General features: G+C 55.3%; 1 protein-coding gene across 1 annotated transcript in view; it reads left to right on the forward strand.

Moving 5' to 3' along the window:
- Window positions 1-937: 937 nt before the first annotated feature.
- The window catches only part of IGSF21 (immunoglobin superfamily member 21), a 210,319-nt gene continuing 198,194 nt past the window's right edge, over window positions 938-13,062 (forward strand). Inside the window, exon 1 of the mRNA XM_090024362.1 lies at window positions 938-1,393. Coding sequence (XP_089880488.1) covers window positions 1,315-1,393 — 79 coding nt within the window. The 5' untranslated portion in view covers window positions 938-1,314. The remainder of the gene's footprint in view (window positions 1,394-13,062) is intronic.

The following is a 13,062-nucleotide window of genomic DNA, read 5'->3' on the forward strand; positions in this document are numbered from 1 at the left end:
AATAGGAATGATAGATTTAATTAGCCAGAAACCCTATGTGTGTGTATTACATGTGAGAGCTTTCCAACGATGGATGTGTATATGGCCCTAGAGCCTAGATTCAAAATAAAAACCAGACAATTTATGACACAAAGAGTTTTCATTGAAAAGTTGAGTTTTGTCAAAAACAACCAAAAAAGTATTCCCCCCCACCCAACGAAGTCTCATTTGCAACAAAACCCTTTGGGGTTTTGCTGAAAAACTAACACCTGGGGGGGGAAAAGGCAAAAATTTGGAATAATAGTATTTGGAGCTAATGAAAAATTGATGAAATGTTTTGCCTTTGTCAAAATGTTGGGGGGGAGCCTCCATTCCTATATGCACAAAAATGACAGGATCCAAGAGTCCTTGCCCCCCCCCCCGCTGCTCTTAGGTGCTAGGTACTAGGGACTATATCTACACTCCAGCTTTCTAGTTCCTACTTCTTCAGTATGCTCTCTCTTCCTGCCCCCTCCAGCCAAGGGCAGAAGGGAAAAGGCCCGTTCTTGCACCCCGGCTGTGGCTCGGGCCTCGTACAGAGACTCGCTTCCTCCTGGGAGAATCACCGCTCTTCCAGGAGAAACCACGAGGGTTCAGGCTTTTTTTCTCCCAGGGTAAAAATGGCCGCTCCAGGAGCAAAATAACCTGGGAACCACCTGGGTTACATGACTCCTGGGATCTTTCTGTAACAGGCTGCAGACTCTCCCTCGCCGGCTGGGCCGGGTCCCTTCAACCCCGGCGGTCTGCGCCCCCCGCTCCTCCCGGCAGAGCCAAGACGTTGCAGCCAGAGCGGGCTCCCCCGCGGCCCCCCCTGCCCGTCCCGGACTGGCTGCCCCGCCCCGCTGGGGCGGGCCCGGGCGTGCTCCCCCCGCGCCGCGCCGTGCCGCGCCGTGCCGCGAGCGGCCGGGGGTGGGGGCGAAAGGGGAGGCGCTGCGGGCCGGCTGGGCTCGGCTTCTCCTCCCGAGCCACTCCTGGAGGGGAGCCGGGGCCGGGGCCGGGGCCGGGGCCGGGCGAGGCTGCTCCCGCAGCCGACGAAGGGTTAACGCCGCCGGGGGTGGGGGAGCGCCCCCCCCCTCGCCGTTTGCGGCACGAAAGCGGCTTAAAGGAGCAGCGCGCAGGATTGCGGGAGCGGGAGCGGGAGCACCCGCGCCGGCCGGAGGGAGCAGCGGCGCGGCACGGCGGGGCAGGGGCGGGGCGGGCTGGTCCCGAGCCGCGGCCCCGGCGCGATGCCCGGCCCGCCCTGCCCGGGGCTGGGGCGCGTGTGAAGCCCATGGAGGTGCCGCGGCCGCGGGCAAGATGCGGAGCATGAGCCGCCTGCCCCTGCCCCTGCCCCTGCGCCTGCTGCTGCTCTGGGACCTGCTGGACGCGGCGCTGGGTGAGTGACCCCGGCCCCGCCACGGCCGGCTGCGGGGGCTCGGCGCTGCCCGTGCGCTCCCGCGCGGCCCCGGGACTGGCCCCGCGTGCGGTGCGGTGCGGTGCGGTGCGGAGCGGGCGGAGGGCTGGCAGGGGCTCGCCACAGTCGCCGGCCGCATGCTGGCCGGTCCCCGCCACCGCCCCGGGGGGCTGCAGGGCAGGGGCAGGGGACGCGCCCTGCCCCGGGCGTGAGCGTCCTGGCAGCCTGGGACCTTAGAAGGCCTCGGGCTCCGCTATAGCCGCCCCTGGCTCCAGGAGCGGGTGGGGGGAGTGTTGGGCCAGTGACCGCCTCAGGTTTGCGTTGGATCGGTGCTAAGTTGTGTTTTTTCCCCTCCTTGCACCCCAGCATTTCCCCGCTTTCCTTCCCCTCTTCTCTCACGCAGGGTGGGTAGCAGACTGGACCTTTCCAAGGCTTCAGTCCGCAGCCTGACCCAGACCCATGGGTGGGAGGGGTGTTTCCCTAGGGCTGCCTGCTTTAATTGACTTCACCTGCAACCTGGGCTCAGGTGGCCAGACTTAAACCAGCATGGGAGGGGAAAGTGCCCGGCTCCCAGGAGACCCCAAGCTGTGCTTGATCAGGGCTTCAGAAAGCACTTGAAAACACGGGGACAAAACGAAGGGATTGTGGCTGTCTCTGTCTGCTTCCTTTCTCCGCGCAGGCAGCTGCATGGGAGTGTTACTGGGGTGAGGCACTCGCCTCCCATCCAGCTGGAGGAGGAAGAGGCTGGCTTTTTTCACTGCCCGAGTCCTGGCTGTGCGCGGGGGCTCCGCGTTTCGCCACCTTTGCTAGTCCTGGATTTCGGGGGCTGCTGCAGGCTGGAGCAGTCCCTGGCAGAAACTCAAGCAGCCCCCAAGGTTGCACTGGTGCGGGCTGCCTGCGGCGACCCTCTTCGGAGCGCGCCAGCAGCCCAAAGTACGCTGCTTTCCGGCCGTGCCTCCTCCCTCCTTCAGCTCAAACAAAGGCTCCGAGAAACTAAGTGACGCTCTCCAGGCCACGCGGGGAATTTTAACTCCTTGCTCCGATAGCAACCTGCCCCTCTGAGCCCCGGATTAATGGTCTGTTTATTGGACCCCCCCCTCTTGCTGCGACTCCTAAGAAATACTTGGCGCAGCTGGGGAGCGGCGCCTGGCAGCTCGCCTCGCGCTCCCTCCGTGTGTATCCACCTGTTGCCTCTTGCCTTATGCTTCCTTTGTCAGCTCTTTGGGGCAGGGACCGTCGCTGCTAGGTCTGTACAGCGCCTGGCACAAAGCAGCTCCAGTTACCAGTGGTGCTACTGGTGCTGCCACAGCAAAATAGAAAAATATATATATATGTTAATAATATTAAAAGCGCCTGCGAGAGAGAGCTTTATTTCTAATGACGTGTGTCCTGACTGCAGGGAAACAGCAGGGTATTGAGGGTCAGCTGCGTGCACAGAGCTACCTCGCTGCTTTTCTTTTGCCTCTGACTTGCTCAGTCCAGGATTTGGCATAGACAGAGCATCCTTAGTGTAATAAATTTGACAAGCCAGGCTCGTTGGGGATGGCTGGGAGCCATGGTGCCTGCCAGCAGGCACCATATGATTCAGTAGAAATGTCAGTCCAGGACTCTCCTTCCTGGGGAAGGTGACCCCAGTGCATGGAGGAGTTGTGGTCTTTCTTTTTCTGGTTTTTTTTTTTTTTTTCCTTTGGGTTGTTAGTAGACGGCTGCAGCAGGGAGCCCTGCTTATGTGCTAGAAAGAAGGGGGGTCCAGTCCTTCAAAGCATCCTCCATCGCATCCTGCTGTCAGTTCCCGAGGTGGAAAAATAAAACAGAAAAGCGTGTGTGTGAGAGTGAGGCAATCTCTGGGCCTTTCTGAAAGACAGCAATGAGCAGGGAAAAAGGAAAGAAACCCTTCAGAGCTTTGGGAAGTAGCATGGTTCAGTGCCCCCGGCACTGGTGTGGGAGCCAGGAGATGTGGGCGCTGCGCCTGTCTCTTACCTGAATCTGCTCCATGACCTTAAACAAGTCCTTGCCCCCCTCCCCTTAGTCCTTCTTGTCTATTTGAGCTCTAATCCCGTCTAACTGGGGACCTGCTGTGATTGTGTGTACAGCACCTAGGCCCTGACCTCGGTTTGTAAGAATAAAGCTAAGCATAGGGGCTTTTTGGTTTCTTTCCCCTTCCCTCCCCTCTGATGTCTTGCTTATCGAGTCAGAGCTGGATCCAGGGAAATAATTTACGCAGGATAACTTGTTCTTTGCAAACAGAAGGAAGAGAAAGCCAAACTGCCCATAAAAGGGTAGAAAGTGTTTGTTTGTCTGTTATAACTTCTGTGAATAATTCTTGGCTCGGTGCTTGTTTGCAAGTAGTTCAGTATGTTTGATAGTCAACATTCAAGCTGGCTTTGGCAAATCGGTCCTTGGAGCTTATATCCCTGAGCTTGGAGTCCTAGGCAGTGGCAAATGAGCCTTTTTTTTTTTTTGCTCACGAGGATACAGAAGAGCGTGGTCACTGCGGAGGAGCTGGTGTTGAGCCAGGAAATAAAAACTGGGTGGATGGGCTCGTTTCATTAGCAGCGTAGTGGTGCACCCATCACGCACAGGAGGGCAGCCTTTCCTGAGCGTGCAGAGAGGCCACGCTTCCTTGTTTGTGCACAGTGGCAGCCTGGCCCCAGCTTGCGTTCCCACGCTCCTGAAACCCCACCGAACGGACCCACTTCCCCCACTTGCACACCTCCAGCCACAGCCCCGAGCAGAAACCCTGGGTTCCCCAAGGAAGGAGACTCACCAACACGTACTGACCAGGTGAGGCTGCTCTGGCACCTGCACATACTTGGATCTGGTTATGGGACCTGCAGGCAGTCTGTAGAGATGTCCCTTTCATCCTGTGGTCCGGCTGGCATACCCCACTCGGTAGTTTAGTGAGGTGAGGTATCTGGACTGCCTGAATTTTGTCAGATAGTCTTCATGATGGGCCACCCTGCATCTGCTCTCCATGACCAGGCATGTTCCTGGGCTATTTGTCAACCTCTTGGCCCTGACCTATGGAGAGAAGTTAAATGTTTGAGGGCAGCATTGGTGAAGGGTGAGGGTGGCATCCCTAGGCCTTGGAGCCTTGGTATTGCTGTTGTATATTAAGAACAGGCATGGGCAAGGGAGTTTTTTCTCTGTCCCTTCTCCTGTTTGATGAGGCCGATGATTTTCCATGCACATTGGGTGAGTGGTGAAGTTGGGACTGAGTGTTCAGGATCCAAAAGTTGTGGGCGGAGTATGCTCGGTTTAGTTGGGTCAAGGGCTCCAAAAACTTGGGTCACTGCTGGAGCTTGCTTGTGTCAAAGGGAGCCTGGCTGGGATGCAGCTTCCCTAGCTAGATGCACAGCTGCTCCATAGGCTCAGCGAGGAAGCCACGGATGGGATGAGATGTGCAAAGGTGCTGTCTGTTTTCCCTGGGCCTAGCAAAACCAGTGTCAAGGAAGCCCCCCAGACCCAGAAGCCTGCTGGCACCCACCTCCAGCACTGCTGTCCTGGTGCCCGTGGATTTGGAAAGAGGGCTCCCCCATGCTTTGGAAGAAGCCCACGTGGGTTTATAGGGATGCAGCTGGGGTTTGGCAACGTGCCTGCACCATCCCCTCTGAGGAGCAGGTGCCAGCTCCATGCACCAGCGCCTCTGCAAGTGTGCTGGGCATCACCAAATAGCTCCAAGAGGAGAGGGGCCAGCAAATCATGCCTGCTCAGGACAGCATTTGTATTGGCAGTTCCTGGGCTGAGTGCGTCTTTTCCCCCCACTGTCCTGCACCATGGAGTATGGAGGCCTATTTCCGCTGCTCTTCCTCACCTGGGAACACCCTGCAGTCCCTGGAGGGACAGGGAGAAACTCTCTGCCACCCTGATGCAACCCTCCAGGCCTGTGTCTCCGAATGCTTGCAGACCTGAAGTAGCCACTGGAGGAAGCTGGGTGCATGCAGGGGCGCTTCCAGGGGTAGGGGTGGGTCGTGCTGGATTGCAAGGATTGCTTCCCAGCTCTGTGTCGCCTTTCAGGAGGCATCAGGCCGAGAGAGGCGAAGGGGCTGAGTGGAGGTGGCACGGGGAGCGCGCAGCACTGCGTGCGTACGTCTCCAGTCGGTTTGCGTGAGCCATTTGTGCCATTTCCTAGAAGTGTCTTTTAGCCTCGGGCTTATCTGTGCGAGTGACTGCCATGGCCAATTCAGAATAATTTTTTCTCTGTGTTTCTTCCCCAGCTTGATCTGCAGTCTCTTCCTTTTTTTTTTAACCTTCCTCAGGGAGAGAGGTTGCGAGGAGCGGGAGCTGTGTGGGCACGTGCGTGGGTGGAGACTGCGCCATCCCTTTCCCATGCACCTTGCCTTGCCTCTCTCCTCCAGTGACTCCCCTTGCCCCTAAGAGCACCCTGCCTATGGAAGGAAACCGATCCCATTGCAATCGCTGCCCTGGCTGGACGGTCTCTGAGTGGGGCCAAAGCAGAGAAGGGGCCGAGCTGTCGGGTCCCTGTGGGAAGGAGCTACAGTCCGTCAAGCATCTGCTGCAACAGTAGCTAGATGGTATTATGGGGGATTGAGGGGAGGGGGACTGTCCCCAGTGACCATTCGTCATACGCTGCCCACTTTGGACTCGCTCTCGGGTCACCACGTTGCATAACGTGCGGCTGTCCCTGGTCCTGTCCTTCTCTTGGGACCACATTTTCTCAGCACTTAGTGAAAAGCCCTTGATTGCTTGGACATCTAGTGTCCCGAATGCCATCAGAGGAAATTTCTCTCCATCTCAATATCTTTTTTTTCGCGCACGTTGGTGAGAGCCATCCTGTGTGCCTCCTGCTCTCCAAACCTACTTGTCCATCCTCAGGTCTGCGTGTTGTGCCAGTCTGCCTGGGTGCGGCGTTGTGCCACTCGGGAAGACCACCGTTGCCTTGCCAGGCGCTAGAGCCGAGAGCAAGTCCCCCATACATCTCTGGAGACGTTTGTGCTAACAGGAACCACCAATTCACTGTGCTGAAAACCACTGGAAACGACCCCCAGCATACCCCTAAATAACCATTTTGGTTTGCAGGAATGCTGCGTGTACCGATCTGGGCAAGTTTTCAGGCTAGAGGAGTTTCTGCCCCCATTTGCAAGGGCTGCTCTGAACACCCAAGTTGTCGGTATAATTCAAGCCATGCAAACCCCTCCCCATCCCAGCAGGGCTGCAACTATGCTGAGGTGAATGCACTTTATACCATGATAGCTCATTCATCTTTCTGCCTGGGAATTCCCTATCCTGGTATAAGGCCCCTTTATAGCAATATTAAAGTGCCAACACTGGGTGTTGCACCAGTCTAAATAGATTTAAAAAGAAATCACCCTTCCAAGGCAGTGCAACTTCGCCAGTACGTGGCTGTGTGTAGACAGGCCTAAGTGGGCAAGGATGAATGGAAGCAGCAGGATGTGACCCTAGCGACTGGTTAGCCAGGAGCAGCTGGTGAAGCGATAGATGTGGCAGTCTGAGTGCTGCTTGCAGATGGGGGGGAAAGGGATGGATATTTATCTCCCTGAGATGCTAACATGAAGGCCCCTTTCCGAGCTTTTTGCAGCCATCTCTGGGAGGTGGGGATGCACTGTTACCGCAGGCAAAAGCGGGGACCGAGAGAGCTTTAAATGCAACTGGTGCTGGGATCTCTGCCTATATTGCAATCTTCCTGGTAGACGTACCTGCCGAAGCAATTTCGCTGGAAGCCTGAGGAAGAGTTGAAACTGGCCCTCCGGTTTCTCATGCATTGAAGTTAGCCCTAACCACTGGGCAGTCTCTTCTTTGTTGCTGACAGACGTCCCAGCCCTCGTGGTCCAGCTTTCTCGCTGGTCCGTTGTGCCCAGTTGCTTGCGGATGGTCAGGTTGGGGTCTGCATGTAGCGGACGTGTGGGTTGGAGTGAGGGTTGCTTGGGGAGGAGAGGAGCCAGTGCTGAGCGCTATCCCATAGCGATGGGGCAGGTTGTCTCCTGCACTTAGTTTTTGGCCCTTCGCTGCCTTGCAGGGAGGGCAAGACACGAAGCGAGCAAGGCTCTTGGGCAGTCTGGAGAGGAGTCGCGGGGGAACGAGCGAGGGAGCTGGGTGACCAAAATCCTCCCAACGCCTCTGCAGATCTGAACAGGAACACATGAATCTGCCCCGTCCCGCTCCCGTGCTATCGTCCGGTGCGATCCCGTGCCCGCGTAGCACTGGCGGGACTGTCCCGTGTCCTCCCCACCGAGACTTGGTCCCAGCTGGTGCAGCGAGCAGTTTTGGTCGGACCTTGCGCTCCCCTCCTGCCTAGCAAAATTCACACGCTTTTCCTGGCAGATCGTTCCAGCTGTAATTTTATCAGCAAGCCAGTCTGAATTTTTGGGTTTTTTTCCTTCTCCCCAGCGTCTCTTTTTACAGCTTAGGAAACCCACAGGTTCTTCCTTGGAAAGCTTCTCGCAGCCTGCCTGAAATCCCCAGGCGAGCCCGAGCGTGAGGCCCAGGTAGGGATGGTGCCAATGTGCCTTCGATTGCTTTGCTCCCAAAAAGCAATCTGATTTTGGTGGGGGTCCATTTTTGACAGGTCATATGTTGAGGCTCTCCCAAATGGATATGCGAACCTGCCCTGTTAGGCTTGCTTGTGGCCGTAGTCTGGCAGTGGGGGACTCCCATGTGTAAAGCAACTCTCTGTGAGCGGGTGAAGCCGAGGTGCGCCCTGTGCCAGGCATGCCTCGCTGGCATAGGAGAAAGGTGAAGTCCAAGGGGCCTAGCTCCCAGCTTCCCCTCTCCCCAGTGCCTGAGCCGAGCAGGGCTTAGCCCCCTCCTCTCGTACCGTTAATTTACATGCGTTGTACGTGCAGTGCATCGCGGGCATCTCCCAGGAGCCCTCGGGTTTGGGGCAGCAGACGTGGCGCATCATCCAAAGAAAAAGTCCCGTCCCCGCCTTGTCTAAACTCCTCCGTCACGGTGAGCCTAATTCCCTTATCCCTTCCCACCAGTCCGGTTTTTGTAGCAGATTATAACTGGGTGCCAGGTTGAATCCCAAGCTTTTCTAAAGAGGCTGTAAAGCAGGCAAATAGCTTTCCTTCATCTTGTCCCTTTCCATGTTAATAAGCATCTGTGGGGGCAGAGATGTGCTCAGGGCTTCATTTCTCCGTGAAGACGCTCATGCATTAAATTGTAACTGATCCCACGCTGCGCGTCCTGTCCGCCCGACTCTGCGGGCGAAAGGGTTCGTTAGCTCGTCCGGGGGCTCTGCATCTCAACAAGAGGCTCCTCAGCTCCACGAGGCTGGTGACACAATCGTCTCTCTGTCCCTCTTCTTCCTTGTAGCCTTTCCAGGCTTCCCCAGGGAGGGATCGCCCCTGCGGCAGAAGGTGCCCAAGGGCTGGGTTCGGACCCGATCCCCAGTGTAAGGGAAGGGGTGGCTGCTTCTCCTTTCTTATGGGGCAGTTTGTGCCCTCCACCACTACTCTGGTTGGGAACTAGAGCTGATTTCACTTGCTTGTTCTTCTCGACCCTCGTCCTCCCGGGGGTAACTGGACCCATTGCTCCCTTCTCCCCTACACAAACGTGGGGCTGGACAGGAGAGGTAAGGCAGGAGCCTCAACCCCTTTCTCCACTAAGTTGCAGCAAGCTAGCCTGGAATAAGAGGCGAGGCAACAACTTGGGCTGGGAATACATGTGCAGGGCAGTGGCGAGAAGCCTCCGTCTAGCCTCCCAAAAGCAATGTCCAAACAGTCGTGGGATGCTGCTATGAACCAGGCCGTGCGCTCCACCCCAGAGGCGGCTGCATGCCTGGACCAAGCGCAAGCGCAGCCTGCAGCAAGCATATGTAGATTAATCCTCAGAAGTGCTTTTTGAGGCTTATGAAATATGCTCTGTGAATGCATTAATGATGATGGTTTTGAAGGCAAGAATGGGGAGGGGGGGAGCGTGCCCTGAGAGGTCATGGACCCAGCTGTTCTCCGGTGCCGCGACTCTCCAATCCGGCTGCCGGCAAAGAGCAGGACGGCTAGGGAAGAGGCCGGGACGCTGCTGGCTGGCAGAGAAGACGGTGCTGGGTGACTGGAATGGGATCTGACATGCTGGGACACCCAGAAGTAGGGGGGGAGGCAGGAGTGAGTGGGTAATAATTTATGGGTTGTTTAAAAATTCACGTACAGCTCCTGAAAACTTCATTACACTGAGCAGCCAAAAAAAAAAAGGCAAAAACATTCCTGTTCCTCTGCTATTCCCCCGATTCTCAATGCCCCCTCCCCCCGTAGCCCATCCTCACCTTGGTTTGGGACACAACTTGCATCAGAAAGGGATCCTTTTTCCCCTTGAAATTTGTCCGGAGAATGATTCCTCGGAGTTCCCTGTGGCTGCAACTTGGGCGACGGGGTGTGCAATGGTTAATGGTGGCTGGAATTATGGGAGTTTAGAGGACTTGTTTTCACTAATCTGATTAAAGGTGAAAGAAATCAACAGTCCCCTTGGGCGGGATGGTAATAAATGGTTTAGCGGGGGAGTTATTCCGCGGCTTGGATAATAAGGGGATGGGTGTCTTCCTGGGGCCGTGGGGTTTGCCCCGTGTTCATGATCAGGTTGTACCTGCCCATTACAGGTGGTTGGGAGCTTCGCCCCAAATGTCCCTTCCAATAGCGTTGAGATTCAGCCATTGCCTAATGCTGATTGACACCAGGCAAAGCCCAGGCTGCATCTGACTTTAGACAACCTCCGCTGGGCTTTGCCAAAGCCGTGGCTGATCTGGATCTAGGTCACATTTTATCCCGACTCCCCCGCTCTTTCCCAGAGTTTGCAGTGTGTCCTGATCAGGGGACACGACGGATGCACTGGGGGAGGTCTCTCGGAGGTATCTGCAGGAATATCTCACTCGGGTTTCAATGGAAATCAAACGCCAGCGCCCTGCAGCCTTTTGGTTATGTGTTCCAGATTTTCCCCCTGCTTCTTCCTGATGATTTTGCTCCACGCCTGGATGCAGAGTTAGCAGTTGAGTACAGAATAACTGCTGGAAGGGCATGAGCAATGCATGGCTTCTGTCCCTAGAGGTAAATATGGGACCGCCAGGGCAGCTCTGTCTGCAGCAGCCATGCCAGAGATCGGTCTACAATACAGTTTCCAGAGCTGCTACCATCAGGGGAGATGGTAGCTCTTGCTTGGGCAGATTTTGAGCTCTGTTTTCAACAGGTAAATCTATAGCAACTCCCTGGATTTCAGTGGAGTTACTCTGGACTGGGACAAAAAGCAGGATTTTGGTCTCGTGGAACAGTTACGAGATTTGGAATTTCTTGGACAAAAAGTTGCCATCCTGTTTCTTCTCTTCTTCCCAAACTGACTTCTTTCAACTGCGTCATTTGGGCGTCGGGGTTGTAATAGCCGCAGCCTTTTCAGTAATTTCTCAGTGAAACCTCTCTGCTCCTATAAGGCAGATCAGGTTTTTTGGGCAAATCTGCTGTCTTTTATTTAGCCTGAGGAAGGCTCTTTTAACCCAAAAGCTTGCTAAGAACTTTTTCCAACTAATTTGAGTTGGTCTAATAAAAGAGATCAGATTTACCCAAAGAACCTTGTCTGTCCTTAGACCAACACAGCTACAACCTACACCTCTGCTCCTATAAAACACTTTTGGATTTCAATGCTAGGCATTTCGTGGCACAACTCCATTGGAAAACCCCTGACCAGCTGTATGGTGGCCTTGCTGCGGTGTGAACTGGCCGCCTTGAAAACTGCAGCCCACCGCTGTGGTTGCAGGTCCCGTAGATGTACCTGAGCTGGCTTGAGCTCCCTGCCGAGAGGGGAGCAGCAGCAGCATCCGGCTGCCCAGGTCCAGCTGCAGCCAGTGCTGTACTGCTCTTGACACCTGAGCTAGCTGGAAGAAATTTTGCTCTGGGAGCATCTACCCAAGCTGCAACAGCAGCTGAATCACATTGGAGATGGCCCCAAAGAGCTGGGCAGGGCCCTGTATTTAAGGGCCATTGGTGCTATTAGGCTTTATCTATGATGCTTTTAAAGTTCCCAGCCTTGGTTGTATCAGGTCAGAGACGGGCGAGGGGGCTGACTGACCGCGGGGACTGTCCACCTCTGACCACAGAAGCCCGTCTCAAAGCCTCAGGAGCTGGTCCGCATGTGGACAGCCAGGTGGGCCGCTGACCACCGGCACAAGATGTGGCCCGTGGAGGGGCTGGAGGAGAGTGAAGCACGGGGGAAGAGGGGGGTCAAGTTTTGCCATCGTTTTTGAGCTCTTTCATTTTACGAGAATCCCGACTTTCTGCAAGGGAGAGCAGCAAACGACACATGCTGGCGGCGCTTTTGCAAGTGATGTCGTTAAGGCAAATAATGGAGAAGAATGAGTGTGGTGAATAACTACCAAAGGGAAGTGGGGTGCTAACATGCATTTTTTTCCCATGCTACGGGGTGTGTTTTTTGTGTTCTTTCATCTATTTTTTGCCGAAACCAAATACTTCCACTGCTGCTCCACTCCTCCCGGTAACACCATTGGGTATTTCTTCTGTGAACCAAGAGCTGGACCAGACCCGCCGGTCACTCGCGGACCTGCGGGTGCAGCAGGAGCATGCTGCCTCTTACAGGAGGCTCAGAGTCGTTTTGATTTATCCTTTGCATTGCAGCCGTGCCCGCGGTCCAAACACTATACAACCCAGGGATACAACACTGTACAACACTATACAACACTGGGCAACCCAGGCACAGCTCTTGCCTTGCAAACTTCCAAGCTCATAAATATACAAGCTCAGCACCCCTGAGCAGCCTGGGGAAGACGAGTGGGGTCCCCAAGAGGGACCAGTGTGCTCGGCCCCTCCACCTCCCCGTCAGGCTTCCTGGCTGGCACCAGCTTTTTGGGGGGAGGCCAGCAGCTCCCCTGGAAACCTCCTGTCAGTTTTGCTTCTTGCCTTGCTGGCAGGCAGCCAGCAAGCTGTCACTTCGATTTTCCTGATGGCAAATCTCAATTTTGCAAGACTGGCACTTTCTGCTGGAAAATCATTCCCAGAGAACGTTCTCGACTGGCTCCAATGATGAGGCTGACCTCCTTTCGCAAAGTGCTTGGAGATCTATCGACGAAAAGCACGCGGCACGATTATTACTATTAAGGTGGCTGGACTCGGGGTTTGCACCGGTGCTATTCAATCGACGTGGTTACACGAGGGCAAATATCCCTAATCTAGACAAGCCCATGGTTTGTGAATTAGGCTGGAGCCGGCCCAAGGATAATTATAGCACTTAGCACTTGTATGGCCCTTTTCATCCCTGGCTCCAAACAATTTGAAAAGGCAGAAGGGTTTCTACAGAGCTCGGGAACCAGCCGAAATGCATCGGAGAAGAGGAGAGACGTTTGCACCTACGTGAACTGAGAAGGGTTATCGGATGCCATGCTCCTCGACCTAAGCAAATAGAGGTCGGGGGCATTTTGCAGACCCAAGTGCTTTGGGAATGAATTGCAGCATTGCCTACTGTGATCTCTGGGAGCAAGGATGAGGAGGGAGGATAGTAGGAATCGCCTGTAGCCAGTCTGTGTCCCTGGTTTTGGGTGGAGAGAGGGTCACATTCACTCGAGATCCCCTTTTGCACCTACTCTCTCTGCTGTGATCCTGATACCAGGTGGATGGGACATGGCTTCAGCAGTGACATCGGCCGCGGTGCAGAAGATCCAGGGATTCAGGCACATGACC

This window comes from Crocodylus siamensis, chromosome 12 (assembly GCF_052110815.1).
Source record: "Crocodylus siamensis isolate JL-2025a chromosome 12, ASM5211081v1, whole genome shotgun sequence".
In the NCBI taxonomy this organism is placed as follows: domain Eukaryota; kingdom Metazoa; phylum Chordata; order Crocodylia; family Crocodylidae; genus Crocodylus; species Crocodylus siamensis.